The 13,614-nt window shown below is 37.6% G+C and overlaps 2 protein-coding genes across 4 annotated transcripts in view; one reads left to right on the top strand and one right to left on the bottom strand.

Annotated features, from left to right (window-relative positions):
* Positions 1-13,614, bottom strand: part of LOC134853331 (protein phosphatase inhibitor 2-like) — a 103,985-nt gene that overhangs the window by 51,924 nt on the left and 38,447 nt on the right. The window contains exons 2-3 of one of the 3 annotated variants that reach the window (XM_063869304.1): positions 1,354-1,481; positions 84-303 (exon numbers count right to left, since the gene is read on the bottom strand). The exons of the other annotated variants lie outside the window; for them this stretch is intronic. Coding sequence (XP_063725374.1) covers positions 84-303; positions 1,354-1,465 — 332 coding nt within the window. The 5' untranslated portion in view covers positions 1,466-1,481. The remainder of the gene's footprint in view (positions 1-83; positions 304-1,353; positions 1,482-13,614) is intronic. 3 annotated transcript variants of the gene reach the window in all.
* Positions 1,808-6,270, top strand: LOC134853254 (dynein light chain Tctex-type 5-like). Its single transcript, XM_063869227.1, has 3 exons — positions 1,808-2,212; positions 2,544-2,651; positions 5,767-6,270. Exons 1-3 carry the CDS (start codon positions 2,085-2,087, stop codon positions 6,092-6,094), a joined length of 564 nt encoding a protein of 187 aa, XP_063725297.1. The 5' UTR covers positions 1,808-2,084; the 3' UTR covers positions 6,095-6,270.

The raw sequence follows: 13,614 nt of genomic DNA, 5'->3' as shown, positions 1-13,614 counted from the left end.
GCAACATTCTGTACAACTTTTGATATTTATTGATTTACTTTTATTGATATTTAGAAACTTGAAATATTTGTAGAAACAGTAACCTAATGGGTGCATCGGCTGCGTGGTGTCGAGACGTGTCTTTATTCTTCAGAATGCCCTTCTTGGGCACTTTGGCTGCACTGGGGGAGCAGCCATCGTGATTAATATTATCACCTTCATCCTCTTGTTCATTTGGCCTACTTGAGACCGGCTGGGTAATAGCATGTACATCTGACATTCTCGTTCGGTTATCTGAACTCTGGTGGGCTAAACTGTGCACGCCTGAAAACATTGCATAGCATTTCAATGCTACCAAAAAGAAAGAAAGAAGAAAGAGAACGAAAGAAAAAACAAAGAAACAAACAAAAAAAGAAACAAGGATAGCCGGTCACTTTGCAAGCAGCGCAAAATGTTCCGGCCGTATAAAAAAAGGTTAGCAAATTGGACAACTTTTTTGTAGAAAAATGTCTGAATCAAAAAATTATATTTAAAAAATGTCGCTAAATGGTGCTAAAAAAACTTCCAAATCCAGCTTTATTTGAGTAAAATTAAGTTTTCATGGCCTGAATTAAGCTGAGTTTTTGAGATTTTTAATTTCTAAATGGCGCAAAAAAGCTAAAGGGCGCAAAAGAGCCCAAATTTACTTGAGTAAAATTAATTTTTCACGGCCTAAATTAATCTTCTGTAAACCTGCTCGCTCGCATTCTTGGGACGAATTTAGACTAAAAATTTTTTAACATGTTTTTCTCAACTCGGAAAAGACTTTCGGAAATTTTTTAATGTCGTTCGAATCACGATTGAAAGAGCTTTTATATGATACATCACTCGAGCCATTTCAATAAATTTTTGTGGTACCTGATTTTGCGAGAAAAACAAAAAGAAAAAACCAAAATACACCCGAAAAGAAAGTTCCACCCCCAATTTTCAAATGGTCAGAACAAATTAAATCTTGTTAACAAAATTCGCATTTGCAAAAGGATTGAGGGGATTCGTTACAGGGTTAAACAATTTATCGTAAACGTTAAGCAATTATTAATTTATAATTTATTTAATTAGAAGATGGATACTTGCTGCTAGGTACAATCTGGGGTGGGGTGTTAACAAAATCGGATCTTGTGAACTACCCCCCCTATGGAACCTAGTACATAATTGCCATCCCTATCAAGAACTAATTCAATGGTTGATCATATTATCAATATCATCATGTGAATGTTATACCTTGTAACAATTAACCCCCTTTTGCAATCGGCAACAGGAAAGGTGGGGGTTGGAGCTAACAGCGAAAAATATTCATAAGAATTAGTGCGACTACAACTTTTTCCGAAGCCCTACCTGAAAATGCAGCATCACTCAATGCAGTTGTTGGTCCTACTGTAGGGGTTGCATGTTTTGCAGGAATGTCCTTTTTTACAGCTTCACAGTGGTTGTCATCCAAATTAGACATACACACAACAACACCTGAAAAACATGTATATGGTTATAACTGTCAATCGAAAACAAAAATTATTGGATGATTAATCATTGGTTTAATCTGAAACTTTTAAGAACAACATTTATGCAGCAACATGCTTCGTTAACTTATCATTTCAGTTAATAAAAAATTGCGTATTTTAGCAACAGTATTTTAAATTTTTCATCTTGTTTTTCAATACAGGGATTGATTTTGGTTTTTGGCATGGCAGGGAATTGTTTTTAGTTACCACGTTGCTTTTCTCCAAAATCAAATAACTGGTTTGAATAACTGGTTTAAGCACCTGCAGAAATCATAACCGAAACATCATCGTTTCACAATCACGCACAGAGTCGCGACGGAACATTTTCCAGTTAGAAAACCGATTTCGGCACCAGAATTAAAACGTTCAATAAAATTATTAACACACCAACGTCAGTTAAGTAGAAAATAAAACGTTTTCAGCTGAAAAAGAACAGGCTCTGTTGTATTCCGTTATTAACCATACAAACGTTTTCTCCTCTCGTCGATTGGAATTTTGAAACCAGGCTTCAAAAAAATCTTAGCGGGAGTTTTGTTTACTCAAAGCATACTGTTATAATAACATTGCAGAATGAGCAGCATTAACTTTGCGGCCTTCGGCGGCATCAACGGAGTCGGCAGTATTCGGGGACTACTGGCAACGAAGAAGTTCGCTAGAGTAATCCGACTGAAACGAGACGCAATTCACGCCATCGGCAGGTCTGTTCACTATGTCTTCACATTGTTTTAAGACATACTTCAGATATGTAAAGAGTTGCAAATAGTTGAAACATGCAAAAGTAATTTAAGAGAAAATGCCCTATTTCAGATAAATTTTGCAAACAAACGCTAATTTTTCCGATAGAAAGTATGTCTCAAAGTCAACTAGAAATTCATCGGTTGCATGTATAAATTTCTCAAAATTGGCAGATTGCTCTTTTTAAATAATTCAATTTATTATCAGTTTTTGCTACCTATTATTACATTTTGAGTTGTAATTGCACATGTGGAGCAACACAAAATTAAATTTCATGGTCTTCTCTTTGTTTAGGTATCAAACAACGAACATTGTAGAGCCACGACCGAAACAGGAGCAAGGCGAGAGGTCAACACAGCATATCGAGTTTGAAAACACTTTTCGCCTAGAGCCTACTAACAGGTAAGCACAGCCAATAGACATTTTACAAGTACCAATGAGGTCAAAAAAAACCTTTCAAAAAAATATATTTTTTAGACCTTCAAAAAACAATTTTTTAGACCTTCAAAAAACTTTTTATAGCTTCACTGAAAAATTAACTTTTTAGCTTCACAGAAAAACCATTTCATCAAAAACAATTTTAAGTTAAAGATTTTCTTATAAACACTTTTCAATTGGAACTGATTTTATTGAACAGTTGACTGGGCTAAATTTTAATAGGCTCTCTTTCCTTCTCTTTTGAAAATCAAAATCAATCTGCTGTCATATATTCAAGAAGCGGTGACAATGCCGACAGTACAATGAAGTGTTAACTCAACTTACGCCGAAAAACAAATGTTTTCGTTAGCAAAAACTTGAAACTCAAGATTAAAAAAACTATTGAGCTGTTTCGACGAAAGCTACGGCTGAGAATTGAAACATCGACCTCCATCGATCAACATGGAAAGCTATAGGTTAACTATCTTTACCTCTAGCACGTTATTGAAAAAAGCTGTTTATTGAAAAAAAGTTCGAAAAACAAAAGAGCCAAAAGCCCAAATATTTGTGACAATTCAAAATAATATAGAAAAAAACTCCCAAAACAGCTCCCAGAAACTCAGACCTCCGAAAATTCTTTCTCAAAATATATTCAGCTACCTCATTTGTGTAGAATTATCTTATAGATGCTCTATATTATGGCTGTATAATGGCTGCCACTCGATCGATCGTTTTTAAGCCTGTCAAGCTTAATTCACCAGCTTCATCTGCTCGAACTTATTTCATGCTTAAACTAGCGTGAAACGCACCTCCGGTGCTTCGAATTTTTAACATCTCATAAAAACCGCAATTATTGAAAGTAAGATCTGCATCCTTTGAGTGTACCCTGACAGCACCAAATTACAGGTTTGATAGTTTCAAATTTTGCAAAGTTTTTACAAAAGAGCAGTCGCATTTGAACGCAAGATTTGCAAATAATGAGAGTAGTCACAAAACCTTACTACATGGTTAGGAATTTCAAACTGAGAAATCATCAAATTTGTTTTCTAAAACCAAAACTTCTAAAACCATATAAAAAGCTTAACATCTCGAAAGTTTGAAAGACTTTAGAAGTCGTATTTAGATGCGAGATTCGCATCCGCTGGGAGTACTTTGACAGCCCCCAACTAAAGGGTTAGGAATTTCAAACTTGGAAGAAAAAGTAAATTCAAGTTTTCTGAATTGTTTTGAAAAACAAAAAACGTCATATCTCAAAAGTACAAAGATTTGAGCAGCCTTATTTGGAGGCAAGATTCTCAAACCCCTGAGATTACTCTGAAAACTCCTAACTTCAGGGTTAGCAATTTAAAATTATGAAAACAGAGTTAAGTTAAGTTTTCTGAAAAAGTTTTGAAAAAAAAATCACAAAAAAACTTCATATCTCGTAACTGCAAGGATTTGAGCAGTCATATTTGGAGGCAAAATTCGCAACTCCTGGGAGTACGCTGAAAAAGCCTTACTATCGAAATGGGAACTTTAAATTTTTTTTTTAAAAAGCTTGAAAAAAATCCTAAAAAACGTCAATTCTCGAAAACTACAAAGATTTGAGTAGTCACATTCAGACGCAAGATTCGCAACTCTGAGAGTACCCTCACAGTTCCCATATACAGGATTAAACTTTTTGAAAAAATCATATAAAACGTCATATCTCGAAAATTACAAGGATTCGAGAACTAAGATTTGGAGGCAAGATACGCAACCCTCGAGAGTATCCTGACAGCCCCCAACTACAGGGTTGGGAATTTCAAATTTTCAGAAATTTTTTAATATTAAGTTTTCTAGAAATTTTTGAAAATGCTCGAAAATAGCTGTATCACGTAACCTATAAGGATTATTCACATATATGGAGGCCATAATCTCAACACCAGGGTACACCGTGGCAGCATCCTACTATTGGGTCGCTAATTTCAAACTTGGCGAAATAAACACTGAACTCAAACAGGATAACCGAAAAAAAAATCTGAACCATTGCAATATACGACATAGATTAAACGTAAAAACTTTTTTTTCTTAATCATGCAAAAATATATATTGAAAAAGCTTAAGCATGGCGAGATAGTTGAGCCCGCATTTAAATATATAATAGATTGTGATCACCGAGGCAACAAATTCAATGTGCACTAAATTTACATTTGAGACCATGTTAGTTTCTTGGGAACCTCTATCATACTTGTACCGTTTTAGGTAGACAGCTAAAGGATTAACCAAAGCAAATTTCACCTTCGGTTCCAAAATTTCATGTTACAATTCAGGTTAAAATTAATACCCAAAAATTCTATTAATTTCTATTTAATTAATGCCCACGAACAATAATAATCAGAAGGTAAAAGTATCACAGTAACCAAGGTTAGTCAGGAGTCCCTTTATCGCATATTCCCCACGAAATCATAGGAATTTTTTTAGATATGGGAGAGTAAAGTATAACGTGAATAGAAGTAAAGAGAGTTAGATGGTTGGGAAACAAGGCAAACAGATTGAGAAAACTTACACCTGCACAGAACGAACCGGAGTTCAAAGACAATCGAAAAGACTGACCTGATATGAGGCTACGGGTCTATCAGATACTTATACTTAGCTTCACTTTTGTTCCCTTAGCTCTTTAATAAGAAAAATTCTTCGGAAGTAGATTTATAATTAATAGTGCCGAGTACACAGGCAGCGTTCGCAACCAGTATTGCGATGGAGACTTTCTGCTTAAGAATACTATCTTATCTGCCCTGGGTTCCTCGGTACACGTGCTTAAGTTCTTAAAGAGCTTATTTGGAAATATCCATCATTCATAAAATCTTTATATTTGTCCGTTAGGAGACCCTTTTAGCTTCTTGGGACCCTCTATCACACTTGTACAGTATTTTCTTCTTAGTTATTGGTTGCCATTGGTTATTAGAAATACCATTGGTTATTTCCAGGACGCATAAAAATGGCAATTCACAAAGCTAAGACTCACTTTTTGTTCCAAGAGCGTTATCAACGAGAACGTTAAAAACAAATATTAGCACAAAAAAGTCGAAAGGTTCACAATTAGCTTATTTGTACAATTTGCCAAATTATTTTTCTTCAGACTAGCATCATGCAGAGGGAAGATTACGGCAATGGTTCAGGCACTATTTGACGAACAACTCGAGAACATATCCTACTCAGAAACAGGGCAGGAAACTAAAGAAATGTCGCTTGAGTTTTCCGACTATATTAAAAACCAGCTGCTACAAATGGGATTTCCAAGATACAAATTTATTGTCATGGTATCCATCGGACAGATCAAAAACCAGGACGTTCGCATGTCAAGCAGGTGTCTCTGGGAGCCTAAATTTGATACTCAGTTCACTATCAACTACAAAAATAAGAGCCTCTTTGCTATCTGTGTGATTTTTGGCATATACCATGAGTAAATGAACGTTCATGTAGTTAGAAAAGAATATTAAATTACCTCATTTCCAGCATTTACTGGTGGTCTCCCAATCAGTAAACTTTGCCGTTTTCCCTTTTTCTGAGTTATTAATTGAAAAATCATTTTTTAAAAAGAGGGTTCAGCTGGAGGTATTTGCTTGGTATTGAATGAATTTGCTTTTGCTATACTGAGGTGCACGAAAAATTTTAATTCAAAATCTGGACTTTGCCCAAAACCTTGTTGTTTCTCTACTTAAATAAGTGCCCCCCTCCCTTTTGGACCTTATTAACTATCCCCCTTATGCACGTATTTTTTGAAAACCATTTCTGTATAAAAAATGCATTCCAAAATGTCGAAAATTAATAGGGTTTTCTTTTTCGCGCGTTCGTATTTGGACTTAATCACTACTTAGTTGAATTTCTGAAAATCGAAAGGGGGGAAATAGTTAGCAAGATATGACTCCGCTTTTGCAGGAACCATTATCGGAACCAATTCTTTCAGTTGAATTTTTTTATCTCAGACTTGATTGTGTCAAAAAAAAAATTCTTTACAGCGGTCAAAAGTTCTAAAAAAACGGTCAAGGGAATTCCAAAATCATTGAATTTTTCTTTCAAAGAGCAGGTTGTGGCCGCTTAAGCAGAAAAGATTCCCAAAACCGGGTTTCTCGATTGAAACAGTTGGTAGTTTTCGCGATACGTAAAAAAAATTTGCAAATAAACTGTCAAAGTTTCACAACATCCACTTGTTTGAAGGCCATATCTTGTTTCTTGAACAAACTGGGCATACTCAGCATACGTAAACAAGCTTTTCACAACCCGTTCTTTGAAATGAACCCAAAAATATTAAATAAGGTAGGGTAGTTTTCGAGAATACTCAAAAAAGCTTAAAAACAGTCAAAAATCAAAAACTTGACTATTCCGAAGGCCATAACTTTACGTGTAAAAAAGTTGAAACCGTTCTATTAATTGAACCAAAAACTCAGATTTGAGAATGGTATTTTTCGAGAAACGGAAGTCAAAAATGGGTCCAAATTTCGTAAAAAATTTACTATATGTGGGCATAGAGGCACACAGGAGAGTAGACAATCTTCCAATTGATACTATTTTTGATAATCTGTAGTTTTTGAGAAAAATTAAAATTTTTTGTATTGTATTCGGAAAGAATTTTCCATGTTCACTTTGTATTTGCTATGGAACGCCCCAAAATTAGGTCATTAAGCCGATAAAAATAGGCTGGAACAGAGTAGAAATAGGCTGGAACAGAATAAAATGCACATTTTTGAAAATCTGTAGTTTTTGATAAAAAAATGAAATTTTTTGTATCGTATTCGGAAAGAATTTTCCATGTTCAATTTGTATTTGCCATGGAACGCCCCAAAATTAGGTCATTAAGCCGATAAAAATAGGCTGGAACAATGAGCGTCGGGGACTTTTTTTAAGCGAATTCAAAAAAAAAAAAACAAAGGAAAAACGAAGTCAAGAGCAAGAAGCAGAAGGACAAAATTTAATTACTGTGCAGAATAGTGAATGCATTAGTATAGTAAAGTGTAAATGTGATATTAGTTACAAATTTGAATTAGTTACGCAAGTTTGAATAAAAGGATTTGAAATTATTACATCAAAAAATTATCAACTTAGAAATGAAAATGCGAAGTATAAATTATTTGTACACCAGTAAAAATTGTAACAAGGGAAAATTATTGAAACATATAATTGCAAATTAACTAATGAAAATGGAATTCACGCCATGTATTTGTACGCGTACATATAGGATTAGATCTCATTTCAGTAGTGAAGAACTCATTTTAGTTTTTTCTTGAACGAACGTTGATGTCAATGTGCTATATTATTCATCAAAGATCAGATTTAAAGTTTGATCTCAACTTTGCTGCATAACCTAAATGACTTAAAATTGAACAATGAAGCAAAGCAACCAAAGACAATGTGGTCGTAATTTACTGGGCAACAAATTCGCTTTTTTTCAGAAATAGTGCGAATCAAGAATAGAATCAAGAATCCAGTAAGAATTTAAAAATTTCGCATTCTAATTTCTTCGACTTTAATTAGAATCAAGAATCAGATTTTAATATTTGCATTTGTAACATTCGCCCGGAAGATACATATCGACGGAAAATAAAACTAAGTCCTAAGACGACTGGCTAACGTCTAAACAGAGCTTTATATGCTTTTCATCCTCTCTACCAAGCCAGTGCTTTCGGTGGTCTTTTCTAACATCGGGTCGACAAAAACGTTACTGCTTTCGGCTTCGGTCAAAACACTCAAATTAACTTAATTACATGCAAAAATAGTCAGCTCATGGCTGGGTCTCAGTATCCCCAGACCACGAGGTCACTCCTAAAAACAGGGCTACTACTTTTTATTATATTACTATTGTTTTTGTTCAGTAGATAAAATCATCATCTCCATCGAAGATGGATCAACCCTTCCCCCCCCCCCCCAACTCTTAGCACCTCATCCTTGTCAAAACTAATCCAAATATCAATTAAATTCAATTCAGGACATAACAAGAAGCTAAAAGTTTATATAAAAGGATAAAAGTTTCAGTCCCGAAACCCTTCCGGATTCTTGAATCCACTGAATCAAGCACGTTAATCTTGATTTCTCCGTAATCCGGAAGGCTGTCTTCCACCCTTCACCGTTGTTCGCAACGGCCTTGCAACTATTGTAGCGACACTATAGTTGCAACTCGGAACGTTCTCTGTCAGCTCCGTGATTTGTTGTCGTTTCTTAACCACAATTTCCGTTCTTCTCGCAATCGATACTAATGTTGTTCTGTTTTTCTTCCACTTTTCTGCCAAAATGGCCGTTTCTGACGTTTCTCAGAAATGTTACGTAATCACTTGGAAAATTTAAAATTTAGCAATTTCCGAATCCTTCAACCTCCACGTTTTGTTCAATCGTTCGAATAACGTCCTTAATCCTTCAAAATCACTAACTCGGAAGGCTCGCTGCTAAAATGACTAAACTGCAGAGATTGCAATTTTTCCATTCTGGTCGAATGTCCTCGTAAAATGTTCGTAAATGTTCGCAATGTTCGTAAAATAGATACAGTGTCATCGAACAGACGAACAGAATTTACAAAATGCACGAAATTACTTTTATCCAAGTCACATCGACTCATTGCAGAATTTAAATGGCATCATACTACATCACTATTGCCTTCAAATTCTTTCATTAATCTGCACATTAAGGATATGACTTAAGATAAAACATATTTTCTGACTTCCAATGTCAATGTCCCGGTTAAAACTTTTTCTCTTAGATTTAGAAGTGTTGGTTTGCAGGACAGTCCTGCCAACCAACAAGCTAAAATTATCCTACTAAGCTTCTTCCCTTCGGAAATCTTGCTTGTTATTGTCCTGAATATTAAAATTAAGAAACTCTGTGGTTAGAAAGAACAATGAAACAATCTCCCTCTTCGAGAGATTACCCAAGCCTTCCATGCCACCACAAATTGATCAGTTCTCCTAGCTGATTAAAAACAGTCATGTAGGCTGGAATATTTAAATATACTCCTTCACTTAAGCCTTTCTAAATAAATAGTAAGTGAGTGTCTCTAAAGCCACTCAACTAAAATCAAAATGCAAATTTATAAATGCAACAATTTTAAAACTCAACTAAATGTTTCAGTTTTCAATTACAACTTGGTTGCTTGGTTTCTCACTTTAGTTTTTTCACACAATTAAAACAATTCAGATTTTTAACTTTTTCTTCATCACTCCTTTGTTTTTTTTCTTTTTTCACCGTTTAGAAGTTCTAAAATTTCTAAATTCTTCTAATTTTATCTCTTTTTGCATCTTGTTTTTCGGTCATTCGTCAATGTTCCATTTCTTCCTCCTGTGATACTGACTCTGCACTCTCAGTCTCCGCATCCTGCAACACGTCGTTAGCTATCCTGACGCTGCTGGAAGCCGTCCTCCAACACTTCTGCTCTTCTACCCTCTGTTTGCAACAAGGTAGGGGATCCACGTTAGATTCTCTGTTCCTGCAGAAGCCGTTGTGGAGACACAACGTCACGTTTCTCTCCAAATCTTCCTTTAGCATCTCTGCCTTCTCCTTTCCACTACGTTCACTCGTCCTGGAAATTCTTTTCACAGCGGTGGTCACTGCATTCCGATGAGTCACGAGAGCTCGCTTGAAAACTCCTGCTCCAATGTCCAGCTGATATTCACTGTACACCCTGCCGTGCTTCGACATATGCTTTTTAGCATACTCGTACAACCATGCAGTCATGTTAGCTCTGAACCATGGCATCAATCGTTTTCTTGCCCCTATTTTCTTCACTTCTATCGGAATGTTTAGAACTTTGCACATTGTCTCAAAAAGATCTAAATCTTTTAGACAATCTAACTTCCGCAACTGTTCTCTCGTCGGTGCCTCTTGGCTGTTATTTTCTCTCACATGAGCTTCCAGCCATCATATCGCCATCATAACTCCCACTATCACTATTGTTATGGGTTGTGATGAATCCGGTAAACCCATGGAGAGCAGCTCTCCAGAGTCCCAGATCAACATCAGATTACTACGCTTGGGATACCACCAGGTCTGCAGCAAGCAGTGGCAAGGAAACTCGTCATGTGTCAACATGATGCTCCTCCAATTACGTTTTCCCGAAGCTTCCAGCAATGGTTCCACTTCCATCATCACTCGGTGGACTTCATCATTCTCATCTACTGCATTGTAATCTGTGACAGTTGATCCTCTCTGTTTCTGTCTCTCAAAGTCACTGAAGTTCCCGCTCACATTTCCCATGAACTTCTTTCCTAGTATTGACTCGAATTCTTCTTTGGTTCTCTCTGGAACTGCTGAGAACATCTTACATAGCAACTCGTATGACTTCTCGGACATTCTCGCCAGTCTCACACACTTCGGCACTGAGAAGGCTTGATCCACGATCGTTCTCGTACTCTTTACGTCCACAGCCACGAAATGTACAGGGTATCTGCTCTTGTACATTGGAGCCAATGTTGAACCCACCAAATATCGTGCTCCTGATGGTCTACAATAAGTCTCACTGTGTCTAATGTTCATTTCCGTCTCGATTGCTTCCCTCCATTTTCCTATGTATTTCTGCTCAGTCTGCAGAACTTCTGGGAATACTTCTACACTGATGGCTGTGACGATCTCATGTTTCTGTTCTAGATTCAATAGTGACTCTAAAGAAGCAAACATGCTGTAGAATCCTAGCGCAGTCACTAGATTCACATCGATTCCTCCATGACAATCTGCTATCAGTTCCGTTTCTGTTCTTGCTTTCATCACTACGTTTCCAAACAATACCGTCAATTGCTTGTGTTGTTTCTCCAGGGTCTTCACACAGTCCAGACCTCCACAAACGTGACCCTCCAGTCCACAGACTTCCGCCAGACAGCTACCAGGTTTGACCCAGTCTTCTGGTCCCCATTCAGGCAACTCCACTTTATCTTCTCCGTTGCTCCTAGAGGCCGTTATCATCACATTATATATGATGTTGAGGTCGCGCAGGTTACAGTCTGCATTCAGTTCCCTCTGTACGTCTTGTGTCGCCCGTAATATTGAGTCAGCGTTAGGACTAGGACACCATGATGGCCTCATCAATTCCCACACTGCCATCAAGCTCGTTCTCAGTAATTCATCTGAGAACCCCAACCCAAACTCCACTCTTTTGTCGGATTTTGTTACGGAAGGTGCAGTCACCTCTTCTTCCAAGACCAGTCCCAATTTGGCCTGTGGATTGTTTACGCTTTTAATCGTTACAATTCTGGACGTCCAGAATTTTAGCAACACCGCCTGCTCATAATCGAAGAAGCAATCGCGTATGTCTTCACTTAGGAAAAGGTTGTACGCTATCCCTATGATCCCGGATACGTAGCTATACGATTTCTTCTTGATCGGTCCACAGTATTCACTGGATTTCGGCAATGATCCCATAGATTCTGTAGCGAGTCTCAGCTCCTTGTTTGAGAATCTCCTGATTTCGTCTATCTTTCTCATGGGTTCTAATTCCTCAGGTTCTTTCATGTTCACCCTCATCGGTTTACTTTGCTGCATATCCAGCAGTGCTAGCAAGAATAAGGCTTTCGCTCGCTCATCGCCTTCCCTCAACATCTTAACACAAGTGTTCAATGCAGGTACTGAAATCTGCTCTACCAGGAACCGAATGAAACAGAGAGTGTCTCTCCGCTTCGCACACGCTACTGCTGCTCCCTCTTGGACTATCAGATCCCTCAGGTTCGTCATAAGGAAAACCTTCTCCTCTTTTGATCTCTTCCTTTCTTCTGAATCATATTCTTCGCAAGTCAGTCCCATCATGCACCAGGCGATCCTGAGCTGTAACTCTGTTCTTACGTAAGGTACTGCCACGAGAACATGTATTCTTGGCGTAGTCCTCATTTCTTCTTCGAAATACCTTAATACTACAGCTTTCCATGGAAAGCTCACCAACTGCTCAATCGTTTCTGCCTGAATGTCAGACGACGCTAAAGTCCCGTACGCCTTCTGCTTGAGGGTGGTGCCTTGCAACATCGTTTCCAGATAACCCTCCATGGCTTTTTCGTCTTTCAGGGCCATCACATACCCTCTAGCCGAGTTTCGGTATTCTAACATCTCCATGTATCCACCGGTGGGTTCATCTATCGACACAGTTTCCGACACCGTTAGTCGGTTATATTCCACTGGTATTAGTTGTCCTCCGACACTTCCCTTTTGTAACATTCGCCCGGAAGATACATATCGACGGAAAACAAAACTAAGTCTTAAGACGACTGGCTAGCGTCCAAACAGAGCTTTGCATGTTTTTCACCGTCTCTACCAAGCCAGTACTTTTCGGTGGTCTTTTATAACATCGGGTCGACAAAAACGTTACTGTTCTCCGGCTTCGACCAGAACGCTCAAATTAACTGAATTACATGCAAAAATAGTGAGCTCATGGCTGGGTCTCAGTATACCCAGACCACGAGGTCACTCCTAAAAACAGGGCTACTACTTATTATATTACTATTGTTTTTGTTCAGTAGATAAAAATCATCATCTCCATCGAAGATGGATCAACCCTTTCCCCCCCCCCCCCCAACTCTTAGCACCTCATCCTTGTCAAAACTAATCCAAATATCAATTAAATTCAAGTCAGGACATGACAGGATGCTAAAAGTTTATATGAGTCAATAAAAGTTTCCGTCCCGAGACCCTTCCGGATTCTTGAATCCGGTGAATCAAGCTCGTTGATCTTGATTTCTTCCTAATCCGGAAGGCTGGTTTCTTACCCTTCGCCGTTGTTCGCAACGGCCTTGCAACTATTGTAGCAGCACAATAGTTGCAACTCGGAACGTTCTCTGCAATCTGCTGCTGTTTTTCAATCACGATTGTCGTTGTTATCGTCAGCGCAACTAATGTTGTTGTTGTGTTTTCTCTCTCGTTTTTTGTTAAAATGGCCGTTTCAGCATTTCTCAGAAATGTGACGTCATCATTCGAAAATTTGAAATTTTTAAAATACTAGAATATTCTAACCCTCACCGTTTGGCTA

Source organism: Symsagittifera roscoffensis, chromosome 8, assembly GCF_963678635.1.
Source record: "Symsagittifera roscoffensis chromosome 8, txSymRosc1.1, whole genome shotgun sequence".
NCBI classification, from domain to species: Eukaryota; Metazoa; Xenacoelomorpha; order Acoela; family Convolutidae; genus Symsagittifera; species Symsagittifera roscoffensis.
This window is presented reverse-complemented; position numbering and strand designations above follow the sequence as displayed.